Source organism: Gracilinanus agilis, chromosome 2 (genome assembly GCF_016433145.1).
Source record: "Gracilinanus agilis isolate LMUSP501 chromosome 2, AgileGrace, whole genome shotgun sequence".
Classification (NCBI taxonomy): domain Eukaryota; kingdom Metazoa; phylum Chordata; class Mammalia; order Didelphimorphia; family Didelphidae; genus Gracilinanus; species Gracilinanus agilis.
This window is the reverse complement of record NC_058131.1, coordinates 138,516,195-138,540,525: the sequence shown is the minus strand read 5'-3', so window position 1 is coordinate 138,540,525 and position 24,331 is coordinate 138,516,195. Positions and strand designations below refer to the sequence as shown.

General features: G+C 36.9%; 1 protein-coding gene across 2 annotated transcripts in view; it reads right to left on the bottom strand.

Annotated features, from left to right (window-relative positions):
* The window catches only part of PCSK2 (proprotein convertase subtilisin/kexin type 2), a 319,189-nt gene that overhangs the window by 41,035 nt on the left and 253,823 nt on the right, over window positions 1-24,331 (bottom strand). For both annotated transcript variants that reach the window (XM_044660725.1, XM_044660726.1), the window contains one exon: window positions 19,324-19,499. In XM_044660725.1, the coding sequence (XP_044516660.1) occupies window positions 19,324-19,499 (176 nt within the window). The remainder of the gene's footprint in view (window positions 1-19,323; window positions 19,500-24,331) is intronic.

Sequence of the window (24,331 nt, the reverse complement as noted above, 5' to 3'; positions counted from 1 at the left end):
TAATGGGGCACTATAGTACTGACATAACTGCACACATACATATAAAACTCCTTTACACTAAGAAAATTGCTGAAATAGAGAAAAATTCAGGGAAGAATACTTTTTCCTCTGCCTCTCTCAAGTCAGGCAACAGGAGAAGAAAAAGCTGCCAGCCTGCTGGTTAAGCCATTTGGCCACATAAATTAAGTAGGAGATCAGGAGATTACAGAAAATAACATGACTTGTGAACAGGTATTAGTAAGTAGTTGGGGAGGAGGGTACCTTTTCATGGAAAACTGGCCAGGACACATCACACACATTTCCTGGAACAGGTGTTTATCAGTGCTGCCTACTCAATCATTCTGTATCAAATGAAACAACTACTGGGGAGAAATGCTTCTCACTAATGAAGCATATGTAAAGATGTAATCTGACTATAGTTCCCCTTTAAGAGCTGGTAGAAAAGTTAATAATAATAACAATCCCACAAATAGGGAGTGCAGACCCCATGAATGCACTGAGATAAAGCCATGTAAATCAGAGGCAGAGGGGTAGAGAATGTAGACAGAAGTGATCAATCACTATACAGAACCCCAAGATGTCAGTAACAGGTGTGGAAAGAGTAAAAGGAGGGCAGAAGGAGGAACACACAGCACACCTACCAAGCCAAACTAAAGACCAGGATTCATCTCGCATGGCATTATCAGTGAGGGATCTTCTATCTTAGAAGATAGTCCTGGTACACACGATGTCATGCGTAAACTGTTAGTTACTGTGCCGTGGATGACTTTATGGCTCCTGCAGAAAGAGCCATATCTGGCCCTCAAAAGAGCCAGATATGGCTTGAGAGCCATACGTTGCCGACCCCTGCCATAGAGCATAGTTCTGCATATCTCTGCTTTGAGCCTGTCCCTTCAGATATCACATAGGGAAGCACCCCTTGTGGAGATATGACCTGTCAATTGTTTCCTTGTGAGCTATAACTCTGCAGCAACAGCTACTAAAGACCTGGAAAAGAAAATTTTCTCTACTAAAAAATTTGGCACTGTCAAATGGTTCAATATGAGAAATATTTTATCAATGGAAATAACATTAAAATGATGTCATCATCTTCTTTGATGTTATCATCAAATGTTAACATCAAAATATTATCATCTTTTTTTTGCCCCTGCATCCTAAGGAGTGTGAGTCTTTCCAATTGACTTGTAGCTGAAACCTCCTAGAAGTCTTATATTCTTCAGTAAAGATATGAGCTCCTTGAGAACAGGAACTAATCACTTCTCATTTCTATTTGCATTCCTAGTATTTAGCACAGTGCTTGGCACATAATAAGCAACTTAATATTTTCAATCATTCATTCATGATTTCATTAAGCTATCATGGATTATGTTATTATCTTTATGCAGATGATTCTCAGATCTATATATCCAGCCTTAGTCTCTCTTTTGAATTCTAGTATTTTCCTACCATCTAATAGATTTTTGGAACTGGAGTATCATGTAGGCATCTTGTGTTCAACATATTCAATATAAAATTCATATATTTCCCCTTAAATGCTCCCCTATTCTGAACTTCCCTGTTATTGTGAATGGTACCATAACTGCCCATGTCACCTAGTCTTGCAACCTTGGTATCATCTTCAGCTTCTCACCTGCAGTCACCTCACATATCCACTCAGTTTTCTAGTCATTGTTTCTATTTTCATAAAATCTCTTGTATATGTCCCTTTCTCTCCACTTGCACAGCCAACAATATAGTTCAGGTCTTTTCATCTCTCCGTTGGACCACTGCAAGTCCAGTCCAACTCACTTGGATAAATTATTATCCTTGAAGTCATTTCTCTTCACCTTCCACAGAGCTGCCAAAGTGACTTTCCTGATGCATAGGTCTCTTCAGGTCACCTCACTACTTAATAAACTTAATGCTTTCTACTATCCCCAGGGTCATATATTAAGTCCTTTCTTAGGTATTTAAGGCTTTTCATCACTCAGTCCTTTCCTACCTTTCTCACACCTCACTACCATGACTTCCATCAAGATTCCATTCAAATGTCAATTTCTTCAGGAGAGTTTTCCTCCTCTCTTTCTCTCCCTCATACATGTCTTCCCTTCTAAGATTACTTTCTAGTACCTCATATTTACTGTTACTTCTCGGTCTCCTTTGTAGGTTCGTCATTCATATCATGCCCTCTGTGGATATACTGCAAAGTTTTGTCTAGGGTATTTCTCTCTTATTTGATGACTTTATTAGCTCTTATGTGTTTAATTATTGTATTCAGGCAGATGACTCCCAGATCTATATATCCAACCTTCATTTATCTCCTGAACTCCAGTTTCACATCACCCACTGCCCCATAGGTATTTGTTTGTTTGTTTGTTTGTTTGTTTTTTTTAACCCTTGTACTTTTTGGTGTATTGTCTCATAGGTGGAAGATTGGTAAGGGTGGGCAATGGGGGTCAAGTGACTTGCCCAGGGTCACACAGCTGGGAAGTGGCTGAGGCCGGGTTTGAACCTAGGACCTCCCGTCTCTAGGCCTGACTCTCACTCCACTGAGCTACCCAGCTGCCCCTGCCCCATAGGTATTTGAATCTGATATCCTGTAAGCACTTGGAACTTAATAAGTTTGAAACTTATTAATCAAAAATATAATTTATTACTGCCCTCCCTAACCCAAATCTCATCTTAATTTTTCTATTTTTTAAAACATTTATTAATATTCATTTTTAACATGGTTACATGATTCATGCTCCTACTTTCCCCTTCGCCCCCTGCAATCCCCCCACCCATGGCCGATGCACATTTCCACTAGTTTTGTCATGTGTTCTTGATCAAGACCTATTTCCAAATTGTTGGTAGTTGCATTGGTGTGGTAGTTTCGAGTCTTAATTTTTCTATTTTTGAGGAGGGTGCCAGCAAACTTCCACTCAACAAGGTTTGCCATTTTGATGTTATTCTTGACTCTTCACTTTCTATCATCCTATATATCCAACAATTGCCAAATCTCCAAACTTCTGCCTTCCTAACATTTCTTGTACCTATCCCTTATTTTCTTCTCATATAATCACCAGATACTTTTCAGGGCTTTTATCATCTCTAGTGTCAACTATTGGAATAAACTTCTTTTTAAAATTTTTTTTATTTTTTAGAATATTTTTCCATAGTTACATGTTCTTTCCCTCCCCCAGACCCCCTCCCACCCTCTCTGTAGCTGATGTGCAATTCCACTGGGTTTTACATGCATCATTGATTAAGATCTATTTCCATATTATTTATAGTTGTACTGGATTGGTTGTTTAGAGTCTACAGCCCAAATCATATCCCCATAAACCCATGTGTTCAAGCAGTTGTTTTTCTTCTGTGTTTCTACTCCCACAGTTCTTCCTCTGAATGTTGATAGTGTTCTTTCTCATAAGTCTCTAAGAATTGTTCTGGATCATTGCATTGCTGCTAGTAGAGGAGTCCATTATGCTTTATTGTACCACAGTATATAAGTCTTTGTGTATAATGCTCTCCTGGTTCTGCTCCTTTCACTCTGCATTAATTCCTGGAGGTCTTTCCAGTTCACATGGAATTCCTCCAGTTCATTATTCCTTTGAGCACAATTGTTGGAATAACCTTCTAATCAGTCTCCCTGTTTCAACTCTCTTCACTCCAATCCATCCTAACATTGCCAAAGTGATTTACTTAAAGCACAACTCTTTCCATGTTACTCCCCTATTTAGTAGACTCCACTGGCTCCCTATTGACTACAGGATCAAAGGTTATTTCATCTTTATTAACTGCTATTTTTGCATACATTTTACTATTACATACTTATTGATGTAGTTGTATAAACATCTATATCTAGTGAGTGCTCAAAAACTTTTTTTTAAATGATTGTGTTATTTAAGCAAAAAAGTTTGCAAACCACTAGACTAGGGTAAGCAGTTGGACAGTCGGTTCATTGAGTTAGTGCATCAGGACATATGCCTTGAGTAGATACTGTAATTGAACAGTGAGCTAAACCAGAAGGAGACAAAAGGAAGAGAACATTCTCAATTATAGCTTAGGAATTGTACAGCACCTTCCATGATCTTGAGCTGCTCCTTGAAAAAAAATTTCATGTTATTTAATAACATCATATTTCCAAAGACCGTATGACTCATGGCATATTGTAATATTTGAAAAATTAAATATGTGGGTGACTCAATGGACAGTCACTCCCACATGGCCTGAAATTTCTCATATTAATTTTATCCTACTATCCAATAGATTTCTAATTTATTAAAATTTAGTTGGGTTAATAAGCTTTTCTTATATAAAGCAAATGCAGCAGCTCAAGGCTATTTGACATTTACATTTGAGTGTGAATTAGTTTAACCAGTTTGCTTTACTTCAATGTTTAGCTAAAATCAGGAGCAAGTGACTATATAGAAATTTTGATACATGGGTGGTAGGAAAGAAGTGACTTAGGGGCTTTGACCTTTCCTGTTGGGGAATTTGGGTCAACAAGTCCTCTGAATAACTGTGTTCTTAGAAGTGAGAGCTGATATATGCTGGGAAATGTTTAATCATAGGCTTTCTGGCAAAAAAAAATTATGTGCAATACACTTAAAACTTACTTTATTTATTTTTATTTTTCTTGTTTTCTTTTTAAAATTTTTTTTATTGATTAAGAAAATTTTTCCATGGTTACATGATTCATTTTCTTTCCCTCTACTCCTCTCACCCCACTCCCATAGCCAATGCACAATTCCACTGGGTTTTACATGTGTCATTGATCAAGATCTATTTCCATATTATTGATATTTGCACTAGGATGATCGTTTAGAGTCTACATCCCCAATCATATCCCCACCCACACATGTGATCAAACAGTTGTTTTTCTTCTGTGTTTCGTGCAATACACTTTTAAGTTTTATCTGCATTATTAACATTTTCCCACCATTCTCTTAGGTCTAAACAACCAACAAAACAATAAATCAAGCCCTGATTTGTAGTATTTGCTGTTTTCTGAGATATAAATACTCATTTGAAAATTTAACAATTATCTCTTGTAAGGCAGTATGAGTTGGCTCCAACTCCCCACTCTTGGGTGGGAGAAAATAGCAGACAAAATATATTGACTTGGAAATCTTGTAAAGGACCTATCTTGTTCATATATTATTAACTTCTGATCATTTAAAATAGATTTCATTTTTACTCCAAGTCAAAACACAGAAAGATGTTTCATGGCCCATAGAAATCATAAAATCTTCCTGATATATCCATGTTTTTGATAGTTTAGTGCACTTGGAAAAAAGAAAGAACAACAGTTTTTGGGAAGATGTCTCTGAATTAAATTCTTAAAAGAATCTCTTACCTTCTATCTTAGAATCAAAACTATATTGGTTCTAAGGTAGAAGAGCATGCAATGGGGATTAAAATGACTTGCTCAGGGTCACACAGCTAAGAAGCATCTGAGGCCAGATTTGAACCTAATGTATCCCATCTTTAGGTTTGGCATTCAATTCATGAAGCCACCTAACTTCCTCCCTGAATTAAATTCTTTATCATTTATAGTCTAAATTTTTTTTCTGGAAATAAATTCTTATTATTTTGCTTGTTAAGATTCAAATATTATTATCATTTACTTTGACTATTTATTATACTTTATACTTTCAATATATTTCCTTCCAACACTGACTTTAGAAGATGAAAAATTATTTATTTTCATAAAATGAATAGCCTTTATTGTACATTTCAGTAAGTACTTAAAAGTAAACTATTTTGTGGTCACTTTCTTTTAGAATCAGGGGATATTGGGCCTGAAAAGGATCAAAGGTATCACACATTCAATCCTCTATTCTTTATAGAAGAGGAAAGAGGTTTGTTAAATGTTAAATGTTAAATCATTTGCCCAATGTCATGAGTTAGAACTAAGATTTCACCTCCCCTAATTCAGGCTTTTTCCATCAATTAGATATTCTCATCTGGATAAAAAAGGTAGAATTACAGAAAAGAAATAAAAAAATGCTTTCACAGGTATATTATTTCATCTGCTTTTTGTCTTTCCATGGACTTAGATTGCAAGGCAACTTATACCATTAGCCTTAATACTCTGTGATCAGCAACCAGACCTATTGATCTCCTACCCCATTCACCATGTGCATTACAATTTCTACCCTTGTCTTATAGTCTTTTCCTAGTCAATAACGACTTCTTCCTTGTTCCTAGCCAATCAAATTCATATTTCTTTCAATGACAATTCTCTTGCAATGGCTTCCTGGTTTCCTGAACATTGTTAACCAACTTTTAAGAAGAGACATACCCTTCAACTTCTACAAGCTGTTCTTGAATTTGCTGTACCTTATATTTGCTAGAGGCCAGGACTTCTGGAATCTTTAAGCCTGATCCAAAGAACAGCTACTAATATAAACCCCAACAAATAATTATAATTTTGCTTGATAGAAATTTAATGGAAATTCAACCTATAGACGATTGATGAAAAAAAAACATGAATGAATGTAAGAACTGAGTACAATTTGAACTATCAAGTGCATGTATTACTAAGGGAACTTTAAACTCAGGAACATACATGTCAAAAATGATGCCTATATAGTTACCGAATGAAAACAAAATCTTTAACAAAAGTCTTAGAAGAACAAGGCATAGACTTATACATGTAAAGTGAATTATATAGTGGATTACAATTATAATTCAAGGCCCAGTAGAGTATGCTTAGATGAGGCCACATAGACTTTCTAACACCTAGGGAGGAGAGAGAGGAAGAGGGAGAGAGAGAAGTGGAAAGGGAGAAAAAGAAGGGAAAGGGAAAGAGAAAGGGAAAGAGAAATGAGAGAGAGAGAGAGAGAGAGAGAGAGAGAGAGAGAGAGAGAGAGGCAGACAGCTAGAGAGACACAGGAAAGATGTATATTGAGAGATTGCTTTCCTGACCCCAGCTTGAAAAGAAGAGAAAGGCGGAAAATTCTTAAAGACCTGTGTTCTGAAGCCCCATTCTTTACTTCCATTCTAATTAAATCATATGCTTTTAGTCATATGCTCTGTAGCTCTCCAAGGCTCTAATAATGCTATGCATAAGGCAAAGATCATTTACATTGGGAGTTTTTCCAATGAAGAAATCATTTTGAAATAAGGGGATTCTGATCTCATTATATGGACAGAAATCTATTTTTTCATTTATAGTCCACATGATTTATTGGAGATCACTCTTTTGAATAAAGGGACACCTACCCCATTTTAACAATGGAAAATTCTGGTGACCCATAAATAGAGGCATGCTGGAATCAGTTCAAACCAGCTTATAAGACATCTAAATGGTAAGTTTTCAGCCTGAATATCTACACCTTGGAAATGGACAAATGCTATGAATTAGGGCTTTGTTTATTGTTTTTATTGATTGTTTAGATCTAAAAAAGTGATGGAGAAAATGATAATAATGAAGTCTGAGCTTAAAAGAGTTTAATGTTTTTTTTCTGGAGAGGTTGGTATTCGCCATTTACCAACATACTCTTACCCATAAAGTAATATTCCTGTAGTGGCATGCAGATGTGGGAGGATCTGGTTCTTTCATGTTCTCATTGACATAGCTAGAGGGTTGCCTTCTGAGATCCCACCTAGCTCTAGATCTGTGATCCTGTGGCGTCTGACCCAGAGTACTGTTGTACTCTGATAGGGGTGGCAGACATCTTATAACGGCATGGATCATACATTTCATTGTCAGGCTATATTTTATATTGTTCCATGGTTGTTTTATATCTCTCCACAGATAGGCTATCAATTACTTAGGGTAGAGAATATTTCTTTTTATTTCTTTATTTTCCCATGTCAATCAGTCAATAAACATTTATTAAGTGCCTTCTATGAGCCAGGGATCATGCTGAAGTCTCACAATGGCCATTACTCTGCTGTGCCCACGGGAAATGTTTGAGAAGCCCCGGTTGATTTTAACCTAGAAGAGTTTATTCATCAAATCCCCCACAGTTTAGCACTCATTCATTAGCAGAACACAGATTAAACAAAAAATGCTAAACCTAGCAATTGAGAGTTTAAATTATTTTTCTATCTCTGGGTATCTCAGATTCTTCAGGGTCAGAATGCAGGCTCCTTTTGGATAGTACAATAGCTGCATTTGTTATCCTGATCATAACAGAACTCTTTCAAAACACTAGAGAATGAAAGCCATTTTCACAGTTTTAAAATATCGAATTATACATTGACACAGTTTTCTAAAGGTAAAATCAGCCAGGAAATTGAAACACAGAGGTACTAAGTAATTTGCTCAAGGGTCCTCAGTGAATTGACTGCATAGCTTGGATGAGAGTCTAGATTTCCATGCTGAATGCTCAATTCACTAGATAATAAGTTTCCAAATGTGGGTCGTGTCTCTGAAATTCATCCAAAGGGAACATTTTCGATATTCTTGAATGTATTATATGTTATCAGAAAAGGAGAAAACAGTGTGGTCGAAGGAGCCCTGGATCTGGAGCCAGTGAATCTGGGTTCATATCTCATTTCCTACACCTTCATTTGCTCTCCTGCCTTCTCATCTCCCTCTCTGCCTTCTTGTCAATTGTCTTTTCACTCTGGAGAAACTTTCACCCTGAGGTCCTGCTCTTATAATTGGTGACTCCCTCTCTGGGACCACCACTTCAGAAAGGGTCCTAGCTATGCTTCAACTTCATTCATGACTTTGCTTACTTTTCAGTCTCACCCATTCCCTCCCGCCTCATTTCTCCTTTCCACTTGCCCTGCTCCTGTGTAAGGGTACTTTTACTCCACTCCCACTTGCCAACTGCCCTTTATAAGTGGTCTTGTTTAACTAGAATGTAAACTTGTTTGAGGGCAAGGACTGCTTCGTGTAATTGTATTTGTGTCCCTTTCACTGGAAAGTATCTTAAAGGCTCTTTGATCCCAAACCTTCATTTTACAGATGAGGAAATTGAGGCTCATTTCAATCTAGGATTTTCATCATGTAACCATCACCTTGTTTCCAATATTGAAGCAAAGTAAAACAAGATTTGTGTTTAATTCAAAATAATTGAATATGAAGAGATTTCCATCCCCCCCTTCCCAATTGAACTGGATTCTCCTTCCTTGCTCTGGCAGGCACCTTCTCTATTGGCGAATTTTTCACGGACCCTCCATTTTGGGGAAAGATCCCAGATCAGTAATACCATTCAGGTCCATCTCTACCTCCCTTTCTCCCTCCCTTCTTTCTTTCTTTCCTTCCTTCCCTCAATAAAAGAGATGCTAAGAGTCCTTAAGATCTGAAAAATGGAGGGAGGTAGAAAACATTCTCAGGAGATCACAGCTAGTGGGAGAGATGAAGAAAACTTATTAAGAGAGTTAGCTTTTTTTAGCTAGTTCATTAAAGCATCCCAAGAGGCAGATATGTAGTATGGAGGGCATTGTCTAGGGTTATGGTCCAAAGGCATCCCTTTGGATGGGCCATATTTGAGGAGTAGAAAGTCACACATTGGTTGAATCTCGTTGAGATGGGGAAGGGGGCAATAGGGAAGAGAGGGTTCTATGAAATCAGTCTAGAACAGTGGTTCCCAAACTTTTTTGGCCTACCACCCCCTTTCCAGAAAAAATATTACTTAGCCTCCTGGAAATTAATTTTTTAAAAAATTTAATAGCAATTAATAGGAAAGATAAATGCACCTGTGGCCATCAGCGCCACCCTGGATTGCTGCAGCACCCATCAGGGGGCAGTGGCGCCCACTTTGGGAATCATTGGTCTAGAAAGATCAGTTAGGGTAGTCTGTGGAGGGCCTTTAATTATAGGTTAAGAATGTGAATTTAATTCAGTAGGTAACAGGGAGGAAGGATGGTGAGGTGAACTGCCCTCAAAACCAGAAAGATGTGAATTCAAGTACTGCTTCAGGTTTTGTGACCTTGAGCAAGTTGTTTAGCTTCTCAATGATCTAGGCAACTTCTTAATGCTATAAATTGCTAAATTGGTAGAGAGAGTTTCTTTGTTTGAGAATTCTACATATTCACAGGTCTGGCTCTTATCTCCATAGTCACTAAAGTAAGTCACTAAAGATTTTTGGGATGGAAGTAATATAATCATAGCTCTGTAATAGGGAGGTTTATTTATGTATATAGTAGGACCTTGTTCAAGAAAACAATATGTTCCAAACTCTTTATATGAGTAAAAAATACACATAATTGTAAATTCCATTATTTAATAAGTATTAATGAGGCACTTATGATTTGTCTTAGGCTTATCAGAGCGTTGAGCATCACTACTTTTGTACTTTGGGACCATTATTAATAACTAAGTAGCCTTAATGAAACAAAGAGAAGCACAGCTTTATTAGGAACAGGACTTATTAGAAAAGAGACTGAGACCAAGATTGATACGGGAACTAATGTTTGATGCAAAACAATGTAATGACTCACACTGACGCTCTGCTTGGGAAAATGGCACAGATTTAGTGTGTAATTAAAAATGTTTATTTTACATATTTCTCTGTCTTTCCCCCCTACATTTGCCAATTATTTATACCCAAATTTTTGTGTGTTGAGTTCTTGTAAAATGAGGTCCTCCTGCATAGGATAGATTTGGGGTGGGGAGAGTGGAGGAGAAAATCTTTCAAATGACAGTCCTCAAGGCAATACCTGACCTGCATGCTATTAAATTTGCAATAAAAGAATTCAAGGGTCCTGCTTTCATATTAAAATATGAATCAAATTAATTCTCCATAATATTTAGGAAAGGATGCAATAAGTGAGTTTTCCCTTTGAGGTATTTTCCAAATTGCCCCAGCAATAAGATGAATGTTATTTTGCTGTGTTGGAAATTTTGCATTCCCCATAATAAAATAAGTCCTTTAAGCTCTTTGCCTCTTCAAATCATTTCTGTTTCATTGACTACATTAGCTATCTGGCTTTCCCAAATCTTTTCCCAGAAGATTCTTCAGGTTTCTTTACGGTATTTTTTCCTTCTATAAATGCCATTTCCCTTTTTAGAACATTTACATGCTTTATGTGACTCTTCCTCCATTACAACTATTTTCATTCTTATCATTTATTCAGAAGAAATCTTCCTAGTCTATAAGGAAAAAATGGTGAACTGAAAAGAACATCTTAAATTCATTGTAAAGTTTGGAAGGGGTATGTGATCTTATTTTAAATTGCAAAAGCTTTTTACTATTCCGAAAATATCAATATATTACCTTTTCTGTTTAGGTCTGTGACTATGGGCCATAGAATTGAAAATCAGATTCAGTGGCACTGATATGATATTATGTTGCCTAGTCAAAATTAGTATGCACATAACTTAAATATTTCAGGCTAGAGTTCTCCCTTCCAACTTTAATTTATTCTCAAGGTATTTATTCACATACATTTTCCTGTTCTTCCAGCTACTTAAATGTAAGACAAAAGGGCCTCAAGTTGTTCAACCCATTCTCTTGCCTTTGATATAAAAATAGAGATCTTTCTCTGCTTAGTTTTCAATGTGCAGAATTTTACACTTATTCATTTCCTTTCTGATATCTTATACACTCAGAAGAAATTATATCAGCTAAGATTTACTGAGGGTGACACATTTGAAAATAAACCTTTCCATCTTCAGATTGACACATGTAAGGTACTCAAATGTGGATAACAGTTTTATTAGAGAGCAATAAAATTCATTAAAAAAAGGTAACACAACATCTATCCAGAACTCAGCTGAGAATCTGGAAAAAAAGCAAAAGCTAAAACTAAAACTAACTCCTGCAATTCTAGAGCAGCCAAAATAGATCCTAGAAAATCCTTGCAATAGAAGTCAGGCATTCGACTCAAAGGAAAGCCCTTGTGGTTATATTCTGTTTAAGAATACAAGGCAGTGTCTAATGCATTTTGAAAATATTTTCAGCCTCAAATAATTAAATGATGATTTGGAGTTAAAATGGGGATAATTCAGAAGACTGAATTATCTGTGATTCAGAAATTTGTTATCCAGAACAATTTGTTTTCGGAGGGCTTGGAAAGTCCTCAGAACAAAAAAACCTCAAAAAAAAGTGTCTATCTGCAGCTGGAACATGGAAACTGCTCAAGTACAGAGAACAGGTTGATTACAATGCAGCAAAGTTCATTAAAAAATTATTGAATTGAAAATCAAGTTAAAAAATTACCCTTTAAATCAGGCTAACTTTAATCAACTTCATTGAATAGTTTAAAAAGTAATTAAAAACTGCTAGCTTAATAAAGCAAGTTTTAAAAATTAACATATCTTTAAATTCATGTTTTTTAATTTCAAAAAAAGTCTTTTAATTATTTTTTACTCTACACTTCATCAAAACTCATGCAAACTAAAGAGGGTTTAATGGAAAGAATTCTGGGTCTAAGAATTAGGAGAAATTCACATTGGTATTATTTTTCTGACATGTATCAATGTTGTGATTATGGCAAGCTGCTTAGCCTTGCTAAACCTTTTCCTTATCTGTAAAACAGGCATAATCCTTTCATCCTGGTGTTGCTGTGAAGACCAGATGGGAGAATGCATGAAAAGTGCCTTTATGATTTTCAAACGTTGTATAAATGACAGGTGTTATTATTACTGCATAACTTTAGAATGAGTATGTGAATAAACCAATATATTCTAATTTATTTACATCTTTGGATATACATTTGAGCAAGATCTTCAAATTATATTTACTTTGAGAATCAAGTTCTATGATTCAGATGTGGTGGACCTTTTCCAACAGATATTGGAATGGTCAACTTACAGGGTAGAATTTCTCTGTGGCTACATTTCCTTGGGGGTCACTGCTGTGAGAGGAGAAGTCTATGGGAAGATGTACCTCTTCTGAGTAAAATATTTGTTTATCTGAACTTTCAGACTCCAATTTATGTTTTGTACCATTAAAGAAACCTCCTGCTGTGCTAACAGCATTATTCTGAAGTTTAAGTTTTAAATTTCACCTAACAGTATTTGCTGGTTCAATTTTCTTTAGGTTTGAAAAAGAAATATTTTATTCATGGGGAAATGTTGAATTATTTTCAAAGGAAAATAAAGGTCGATTTCCTTTCCTATGGAGTTATCTAGTCTGGATATGTTTCTATGATGCAGGTCTAGAGCTTTTCTCAAGCATTGCTTGAGTTGAAGTGGATTGTAGTCACTTTGTTGTCAGGAAAAACTTCCCAACAATTAGAGCTACCTGAAAGTGTAATAGACTGCCTAGAGAGGTGGTTAGTCTCTTTTGAGGTCTTCAAGTATAGGTTGGACAATCATTTGTCATATATGGTATTGTGGGTATTCTTTTTGGGTAGGGGTTGTTACTGAATGACTTATGACCCTAACAATTCTTAAATTTTGGATTACTAGGATCGCCTCAGGAATGTATGCTGTTTAATATTTTTTTATTAATGACATGGATAAAAACATAGATGGCATGCTCATTTAAAATGGTCCAGAGCTGGGAGGGACCAATAGCTAAAATGCTGGATAATAGTTTAGAAATAGTTTAGATGAGCCTCTGAAAAAAGGCCTAAGGAAGAATATTATTGTATTTAATCTAGGAAAATGAAATTCAGGAAGGATTAGATGATTGCTCAGGTCTCCTCTGACCTTAAGAGTCTGTGAATCTATGATAGTGTGGTAGAGATGAATGCTAAGTTGGAAGATCTATAAATGATTCCCAACTTTACCATTATGAGCCTTATGACCTTGGACAAATCACCATTAACCTCTTTGAGCCCACAATTGTAATGGAGGGATAATGAGCCCCGCCATGCTTTCCTGACAGGGCTACTAGGTAGAAAAGACATTTTAAAAACTTAATATAAATGCAAGCTATCATTATCATTACAGAAGGTCTATTATTATCATTGCAGGCAGACTCTTAGGAGCAGCACTATTCCAATTTAGGGCTGCAAAGTCCCAGCTGACCCTAGAAGGATGACAGGGAGGAGATGTGATTTAATTGGAGCTGAGAGGTGGCAAGCAGCCATTGTCAAATAATAGTTTAGCCACTTTTGTCCTGAGCAGATCTCATTTTCTGGAGAGAGAGATTGCCATCCTGATTCTGTAGAATTACACAGGCAAGGCATGGTACGAGGAGAGACTTTAAAGAGTAGGTTAAGGCTACTCTCTCAATTACCAAACAAGGGGAGTTTGCTATAAGCTGCTAATCAGGCCATGATTATCTACTTAAGGGGCAGCAGTATCTGAAGAGAGATGTTGCTGTAGTGTTGCTATGCAATTAGCTCATTCCTTTGTAGGCATGGATTTTGCAGGTGCTGGCACCTGTGAATACAGAATCCTCTTTGAGAGTGAAGATTCCAGTGGTGATATTGCTGAATGGTGACAAAGAATGAACTGTGCTGTGCTGAGGAACTCATTCCTTCCTCACCAAAGATATTCCCTCAAAAAATGAAAGGTTTGGCCAAGCCCAGGCTGATCATCCATTTATTTCAGTTATTTTCTGACCCAAGAAAAGTCTGAAGAAAAGAGTATCTTGACAGTTGATCTCTTGATTATAGTTCGCTGTAACGGGATGTGTTCATAATCCATTCTCAATGGAATATTTTTAGTCTCTTATGTGTGGTATGAAAAGATTATCCAGTCCAGAGTTATTGGCCCACCCAAATAAAGATTTTGAGTTAAAGAATTATAGCATTTGAGCTGGAAGAGACCTTAGAGGTTATTGAGTTCAACTTCTTATTTTGTAGATAAGAAAACTGAGGCAAAGGGAAGCTAAATGATTCATCCAGAATCATACAAAAAAGCAAGTATTTAAGGTGTGATTTAAGCATCAGTCTTTCTGATTTCAAGTCCAATGTCCCATCTGCTATGCCATGGTGCCTTATGATTTATTACACATAACTAAACAGTTGTCTTGTACAATTCTTAGATATCTACAGTTGAAATGAATTTAATGACCATAGAAAGAATAACAGTTCAATGTTTTCAGTTGGTATAGACTGATAAGCTCAATTAAAGTAGTAGCCACTGTAAGATTAAAAATTAATATCCAAAATACTCCAAGTATTATTTTTGATAAGAATTAATATTAATAACTTGAAGCAAAGAAAACAGCCTCAGTAAAAAAGAAGCTTCCCAGACTGCACACTCAGGAAAGAGCCCAGAGCCCTCAGAACAGAGAGCCCCCTGAGGATGGGGTTTCCAGCAAATTTATTTCCCCAAATGTCAGGACTCCAAGAGAGGATGTAAGTTAAAGGGATGCTGGGTAGTGTAGTTCAGGTGTATCAAATTTCTGTTTAATACCACCAAAGTCCTCACAACCTTACCTCTTCCTATATTTCTAATCTTCTTCCATGCTATTCTCTTCCTACTAGTCACTGTTCCTTACACATGACCTTATATCTCTCCCATCTCTGTGCTTCTGTAATGGATGCCATTCACGCTTAAAATGCTCTCCCTCATTTCTTGGAATATGTGGTTTCCTTTAAAACTGGGCTCAGGTGTCAGTTTCTGCAATAAACCTTTCCTGATTCCCCTGGCAACTAGTGCCCTTTCTCTCATCACCACTTGTGTATGTCACATACTATACCCTCATCTATGCATAGTCTTTCCACCATTAGAAAGCAAGTCCCTCACGGGAAGAGACTGTTTTGCCTTTGTATTTACATCTTTAGAGCTTTACACATTGTTTTATACATGGTAAGTGCTTAGTCAATGCTTTTATTCATTCATTTATTCATTGAGATACTGTTCTTGTTCAAATAAGTGTAGATCTCTGTGGAGATCTCTTTATCATCTCTGATGATCTGATGACAGTTTAGTTGATAAGGAAATAAGGACAGGACAAGGGAAATGTCTTTTACTTCATGCTTCCAGCTCTGGCTCCAGGAGCATGGAGTTTATTATATATATTTCAAGACTCATTTCACACAAAAGAACCCCCCCGAAACTTTGCAGATGTGCAGAAGTTACAAATTATGTCACATCAAAACACAAAACATTGGCTTCAGAATAGACCAAGGCCAAGGCTGAATTTTGACTAGGTTCTTATCAGAAAGCCAAGTTGGGGAGTATCTTGGCCTTAGCTATGACAGGCAGCAGCATTCCTTGCTGTGTTAACAGTGTTAACCCTTTAAATTCAGGTTTGATAGGAACTTAAAGCTTTTCAGTAAGGCCATAATACTTTTCAAGAAGAAATCACAAGGATCACAAAAGGGGTCAAAAGAGGAGTCTCAGATTTTTATCTAGTCTCTTATTGGCTTCCCACAGATCTCACCATATATTAATAAATGAAGGATTTATGATTTGTGTACCACTGGGGATATTGAGTGGGAATTCTCTCCACTGATGCAGATAACAACTTATCAAAGACAGTCTGAGTCTTAGGGGGTCATTAGAGGCAGGATGGTTAGGTCACTAGCATTGCATAACTAGTCAGTATTAGAGGCAGGTCTTCCTCACTCTATGCTCAGTACCTTTTCTACTTTGCCAAAAAATACTTTGCCTCTATAGCTATAATCATACTCTTTTAAAACATGATGGATTCCAAGACTATGTATCTCTATAATCCTATACACTAAAAAAGGCAAGCACAAAATTTAAATGATTAAAAATACCTAAAATATCTTCATGCCACACCTTAACCTTTCTCATTTTCTCCCTCTTCTAAGTCTGTTACTATCCCCTGTCCAATTTGTTTTCCTTGATCTATTTTATTTTATGGAGAAAGCAATGATATTCTTCCAAGACAGGCTCCTCATGCATTCAATTCCTTTAAAAGAACAATAGAATCTTAAACAAAATAAAACAAAATAACCCTTACCTTCTGTCCTAGTAACAACTCTAAGACAGAAGGTAAGAGCCAGGCAAATGGGGTTAAGTGGCTTGCCCAGGATCACAAAGCTCGGAAGTGTCTGAGATCAGATTTGAATCTAGGCCTTCCTGATTCCAGATCTTACGCCCTATTCACTGTCATTTAGCTGCCCCAGGACCATAAAATCTTTAGATCTGGAATGGACCATAGAGGTTATCTAAGCCAACTGTCTTATTTTACAGATGAGGACTTGAGGACCAGAGGAGTTAATAGACTTCTCCAAGGTCAGACTACTAGTAAGTGGTATTCAAACTGAGATCTATCTAATTCCAATTCCATCCCTGACTCCCACCTCCCATCATCCAATCTATTTCATTCTATACATAGATTGAAGCCCATGGAGTTAAGGTATCTTGCTTAACATTATATATACAGTGACTAAAATGACAAATTTAGTTCAGAGTTGATCCTTTTTTTGTCTAGCATTCTGTGTATTCCCTCTAATTTTCTTCATCTATACTTTTCCCTTTTAGTTCCATAAATAGACACAAATGTCCCTGAGTTTCTAACTTCCCTCTGGATTCTTTTGGTTCTCTGGATTTTGGCAGCTAATAAAGTCATGCTTAAAAGAACACATGGGTTGTGCAGAGACAATCCTCATATGTACCCCTAGGCTTGGTCCCAGTGGGGAATGATGTTTTAGCAGACAATTCAGTGTGCTATGCTGGGATTTCTTTCTCTCCATCTCTGTCTTTTTGTCTGTCTGTCAGTCTCTGTCTCTCTCATTTCTCTCCCTGTTTTCTTTTCTCCATCTTCCCTTTCTCCTTCCTTATCTCCTCCCCTCTTTCTTTCTCCCTCTTCCTCTCTCCATCCGGCCTCTTCTCTTTCCCTCTTTTCTTTTCTTTATCTCCTCTCTCTCCTTCCTTACCCCTTTTTCCCTGCTTCCCTCCCTTCCCCTTTTTTTCTCTCAGCTGCACTCCAATAGTGTTGCTATTTTTCCTAGAGACAAGCTCAAGGTGAAACAATATCCTTCTTTGGAAGTGTGTCTCATCTCATCAATTCAATGTGTCAAAGTCTAACCTGAAAACAGCAGTAGGAGGAGAAATGCTAGCACTCTGTGGCTCTTGCATTAGATTTGGGGGAAAGGAAGGAAGAAAGAACCGAGAGGATGGGAGAGGGAGAAAAATAGGGTTTGAATTTTCTTGCAACTATTTTGTATGTATTTGGAATATATTTAGAGTTTTATATATTGTGTGCTGAGAGAATATGAGCTTTTTGAAGACAGATTCATGTGTATCTTTGGCTACACACTGCCAGAGTGCTTGGTATATAGTAGGCACGTAATAAATGTTTGTTGATTAATTGACTAATAGGAAACCAGTAAGATGTTCAAAATAAGTACATGTAAGAGGTGGGTTGTCAGGTATCCCATAGTTCAGTACTGCAGGGAGCAATGATTTTTATCAGAATAGCTACCACCTCTCTTACAGCAGACTGAAACTCCTTTACAAATGGAGTGACTGGTCTTTGAAAGTCATTGTGTGAGAAAGATACATCATCTTTTGGTTAGCATGGTGATAAGGCTTTCTAAGCTTAGGTAGACTGGTTCTTGGAACATATGCTTTGTAAGAGGGAAATAGGTTTGAAGCAAAAAAAAAGTTTACAACCTATTATGAGACTTTCAAGCTAGGCAGGACCGCCTAGAGTTTGGGCTCTATTTTCATAACTTTGGGGAAACTCAAGACCCCTTTCACATTATGATGAGGTATCAGAGTAGGGCTTTGGGGGCAGAGATAATATTCATAAAATTATACTCTAATTCATTTCCTTTTTCCATTTTTTTTTGTGAGTTGCCATTGCTAAATAACTTGTCACCAAGAGGTTAGTCTCTGGGTGATAGTTCTCAAGACCATACTCAAAGCCTTACCATACAGATCAAGGGAGAATATACCAGAATTTGCACTTCTTGAGCATCAGAACTTGGGCTCACTTCCATGCTCAAAGAAAGTATCAGAATAGTTGGACTTCCTATAATAGATATATGGGAAGACACAGACAAGGGTCATATAAGATGGTCAGGAATGGATGGATGGGCTTTCATTTGCATTGTAGGAAGGAATAGCAACATCAGTGAACTGATGGATTCATAAGAGTATTGAAGCACTTATATTTGGCTTTTTTAATGGTTATTATACAAGAAGGGCTTTGAGTAGATTTAAACTTCTAAGAGGAAGCTGTTACACACGGGAAAGAGAGTTGACTTTAGAGTCAGGAAGAACTAAGCTCAAGTCCTGCCTCTAGGACATACTGGTTGTGTGACTCTGGGCAAATAATTTAACTCCTCAATGCAACGATGCATATTAGCAGAATGAGTTTCCTCACCAGGAGTTCCTTCCACAGATGAAAATATAATCTAATTAAAAATAAATTGAATAAATATAGAAATGATGGATGATTACTGTTAATACATACTTTTCAGTGTTTTGAAAAATCATCCTTCCTCACCCAGATTAGAATGAAAATCCAAGAGTTTTATCTTTGATTAAAAAATCAACAACCAACATTACATAGAATATATAAATATGATTTTGTCAGACTGAATAGCTAGAGATGCTTAGAAGAAATTTACCTTGTTTACACCATCTGCCATTGCCTGTAGGGTGAGTTCTCTGGGTCCATCCACAGTCTTCCCATTATCCGTTGGACCCCAACTGGCACTGTATATGTCTATCACTTGAGGCATGTGACTGATGGAGGAAGCTTCAATGATATCCGTCATAAATGGTTGATCCAACATGCGTATTCCTGTAGATTTTTATCAGCAGTGAAAATTCTATTGTTATGACTCAAAAGTAAACAGATAATAGTGTAGAAATGGCCTGGTCCCAGAGCTGTGGTTTTAATGTTCATAATTCTTGGACTTTCTCAGAGATGCTAGAGGTTAAAGAACCTTTCTTTGTAAATGGAGCTGTTAATATTTCCATTAAATATATCATGATAGATTTAGAATTGGTGGTATGTTTGGGGGCAGAGTCTTAGAAGTCATATTATTTAATTCCTCTGTCTCTGTCTCTGTTTCTCTCTGTGTCTCTGGCTCTCTCTCTTAAACAGATGAGTCCCAGAGGCTCAGAAAATACGATGATTTGCCTAGAACCATATACATCTAGTATATATCAGTGGCATGTAGTTACCCTTCCTTTCCTCCCATTCTAACCCTCTTGTATTTTTCTCTCATCATGCTGGTCAGTCAGGATGTAACAGAAAACTGGGTTTGATATTAGAGATCTTGGTTTGAATCTTGTTTTTGTGCCCTTTTACTGTATAACTTGGGGCAACTTGTTTCCCCTTTCTGAGAAGTCTTGATTTTTTTTAAATCCTTACCTTCCGTCTTAGAATCAATACTGAGTATTGGTTTTAAGGCAGAAGAGCGGTAACAGCTAGGTAATGGGGTTAAGTGACTTGCCCAGGGTCACACAGCTAGGAAGAGTCCCGTCTCTGGGCCTGACTCTCAATCCACTGAACCACCCAGCTGCCCCCTTGAGTCACAATTGTTAAATATGCAATATAGGAGGGTTGAACTAATTATTTTTTTAGAAATTCTTTCCAACTCTAAGTTCAGTTTGATTCAACTTGTATTTATTAAGCCCCTACTATTTGCAAAGCCTCACTCTATAAGTTTATGATGTAGTAAACATTAAATACCTATTTAATTTTGGTGTCCTGTTTATTAGAGAGCAGAGAAATGAGTGGGGCAAAAGAAGCCCAAAGGTCTTATCCCTACAGAGACTCTGGATTCTGGGGATTCCATTAAACAAGAATAGTGTTGACAGATTAAAACTTAAAAAGGAGGGCAGTGAAAAGAGACCTGGGATTTGGCTAGGAATTGTGGGGTTACAGGGCATTCCATAGCAACACATAAGCCCAGCAGTCACTTCCTTTTCCTCAGTTTATTATTATTTCTTAAAAAGATTTGTATCTGGGCTCCTTAAGTATAACCTTTCTATAATTTCTGTTGGCAATGACCTTACCCTGAATTGCCATCATAAACTTCCCTCCTTGCCTACCCTCATCTTTTGTATAATCACAAAATTATATGCTAGCCACTTATTTGACACTTTATGGACTTGTTTTCTGAATTCTTGTGGATGATTCCAATCTTGCATCCTAGGAGCCTTGTGATCACTATGTGGTGGTAAACCACTTTTAATGACATTCTTATAAATCTAATGGTGAACTTCTGTTGTTAGCTTTTACTGCCATGAGGGGAAATGATGCCTACTTATTCCTAAAGAATTTCTGTAGGTTTTGGAACTGCTGTTAGCATATACACTGAGGTCTAACAAAGAATAAAATAAATTTACCCTGAGAATGTCTAAAAAATAGTAATAATAGAAGGAGTAGTGAGAGATGGTCTTGAAATCTTGCCTATGACAAATATTGGCTGCAGGTCCCTGGGCAAGTCACTCAACTGGAGGCAACTCTTGAATTCTATTAATTTGCAGAGAAGGTGTCAACCTATATTGGCAGAGGAAATTTTCCTCATTTTATTAAGGCACACTGTCTCACCAGCTTCACTCTGTCCATATGCAAACAACTTTATTGGGTTGGGAGTTACATGGGATTCTAAGTAGGGGAAAGGAAATTGCAGATGCTGACATGGAACTCTATCTTTCAAAAGTTTTATCCTTTTGTTTAGTTGCTATTTCATCTAGAGGAGGGGTTCTTAGCCTTTGTGTGTGTCATGGACACCTCTGTAAGCCTGGGAAAGCCTATAGCTCACTTCTCAGAATAGTCTTTTTATTTTATTATTTACATTTTTAATTAATTAGTTTATTACATTACATTTCCCAGGTAACTCTTTCCCTCCTTCCCTCCCCTCCCTGCATTAGAGAAGGCATCATTTGACAAAAAGATATATGAATTTATAAAATCCATCTTGCTAATTTCTATTTATCAATTCTTTCTCTAGAAGTAGACATATACAGGTCATTCATTCTTCAAACAATATTTCTGTTGCTGTATATAATGTTCTCTTACTTCTGCTGGTTTCACTCTTCATAATTTCATATATGTCTTTCCATTAAAAAAACTCTTAGAATAGATACTAAATATTGATTACAAGGCAGAGGAATGGTAATGGCTAGGTAATGGGGGTTAAGTGACTTGCCCAGGTTCACACGGCTAGGAAATATCTAAGGCCAGATTTGAGTCCAGAAATTCCTGACCCAGGCCTGATACTCTATCTAATGTGCTACTGAGCTACCCCTTTCTATAATTAAAAAATATTAATCTGCTCATCATTTCTTATGGTACAATAGTATTCTATCACAAGAACAGTTTTTTTAAACCCTTACATTATATCTTGAAATCAATAGTATATATTGGTTCAAAGGCAGAAGAGTGGTAAGGGCTAGGCAATGGTGGTTAAGTGACTTGCCCAGGGTCACACAGGTAGGAAATGTCTGAGGCCAGATTTGAACTCACGACCTCTCATCTCTAGGCCTTGCTCTCAATCCACTGAGCCACCCAGCTGCCCCCAAGAATAGTGTTTTCAAATGCATAAAATAAAATTTATAGTATTAAAAGGAAACTAATGATATTAGAATACATTTTTTAAAATACTAAAATGAAAAAAAAATCAGTTTGTGGTTCTTCACCTGGGAGTTCCCTGTACCAATGAAATCACAAGCCCAGTCCTTAACCTATTTATCAATATTTTGTCATTTAATCTTTACAATAACTCTATGAGTATTTTTACAAAAGTTTTACAGAAGAAGAAACTGAGTCTCATAGTTGTTAAGTGATTTGTCCCTTATTACACAGTGATAAAATATCAGATGAAGGCTTTGGACTACACGCTACTATGCTACAATTGCTGAGGCATTTGGTTCATCCATATTGCAATCTCTCTTACAAAATTTAACACTGCCACTAAGAAATGGAAAGAAAACCTGAAGTGAAGAAGCCTTGTTCTAGAGAAATAAGAGGAACGGAGAGTGAGTTATAAACTGGTTGTTCCAGTCACTCTCTATCATTAACATGTAAATAATAGCATCTTTTAATTTTTTTTCAGGGAGATGGTAGACATCCAATTTTCAATTTAAATCTTTTTTGTTCTTGGTGGATTTTCCCTCAGAATTGGCTTAGTCTTTCATTTGTGCAGCCCATAATCTCAGTTTTATGATTTGTTTTGCAGCAAGAGAAGGAATAAAAATCCTTCATTTTTGTCTTGGCTGTCTTTGTTCTTCCAGCTTTTATTTTGTTCTTCATGTATTATGAAGAAGAGAGGCGTTTTGGTAAAGCAAGATGGAGGGCTTTTGAGTCAGGGCAATCTGGCTGCAAACCCTCCTTTTGGCATATACCAGCTGCACGATGGGCTACAAGTCCTCTAACTTCTCCTGCCTCATTGCCCCCAATTCTCTAGTGCTTTAGGTTAGAGATAAATTGTTGATTAGCATCTGTGAGGGAAATTTGAACGCTTGGAATATTTTTCCACATCAATGAAATCTTAAGACTATATAAACCTATAAACCTTTAAAAAATGGTTCATATTTTGCAGAATAAACCTTTGAAGCATGTAGCTGTATTCCTACTGTAATGGCAAGAAGACACTGGAAAGCCATTAAAAATAGCTCTTGTGGGGCAGGTGACCTTCATTTTGTCATAGTGGAAAGAAACTAGTTATGGAAAGGAAGGTAGGACTCTATTGACAGAGAAGCATAGAAGGGCATAACTACAAGATTGAGGGCTGTAAGGGAGCATGGAGTATCTCAGTGGTGGGCACACAGTCAGCACTTAATAAATGCCTGCTGCTGAGTTAATTCCAGCCCTTCTTATTTCACTTATGGGGAGATTCACTGCCTTGACCAAAGTCACACAAAATCTCAGGAGCAGAGCCAGGATTCAAGCCCAGATCCTCTGATTCTAGCTGTGTGATAAGGGGATAAGTCACTTCACCACTCTGAGACTCAGTTTCCACTTTGGTAAAATATTTATAAAAAACCCATAGAATTATTGTGAATATAAAATGATAAAATATTGGTAAATAAATTAGGGGATGGGTCCATGGTTTCATTGATACGGGGGACTCCCAAGTGAGGAAATTCTTTCTACTGAGGCAGTTCAACATCCTTCCTAAAACTTCAGAGTGAGTGGAATTGTGCGTCGGCTAAGAAGGGTTAGGGTGGTTTGGGGGAGAGGGAAAGAACATGAAACATGTAACTAGGGGAAAATATTCAAAATAAAAAAATAAAACTTAAGAGTGGTTCAGAGTGCATCAAACATGGACTGTGACTCTCTTGAATAGGCTTAATCATTTGGAAATGTTATTGAGAAATATATAATCAAATAAATAAAAATAAAATGAACCTAGATAATGTTTATATGTGGTTTTCCAAGTCAATATGCACCCCGTAGACATACTTATGTATAGTTTAGAAGCTTTCATTTCTATTTGAGTTTGATAGTTTTGATACTGGTTTGATACTAGTTTGATACATTGGTCTAGGGACCAGTGACACTGGCAGGCTCAGTGATTTGGGCAGGGCGACATAGCCAGCATGAATCAGAGTCCAACTTAAATTCCTGTCTTCCCAGCTTCAAGATCTTTTTTTTTTTTTTTGGCATCCTGTTCCTTT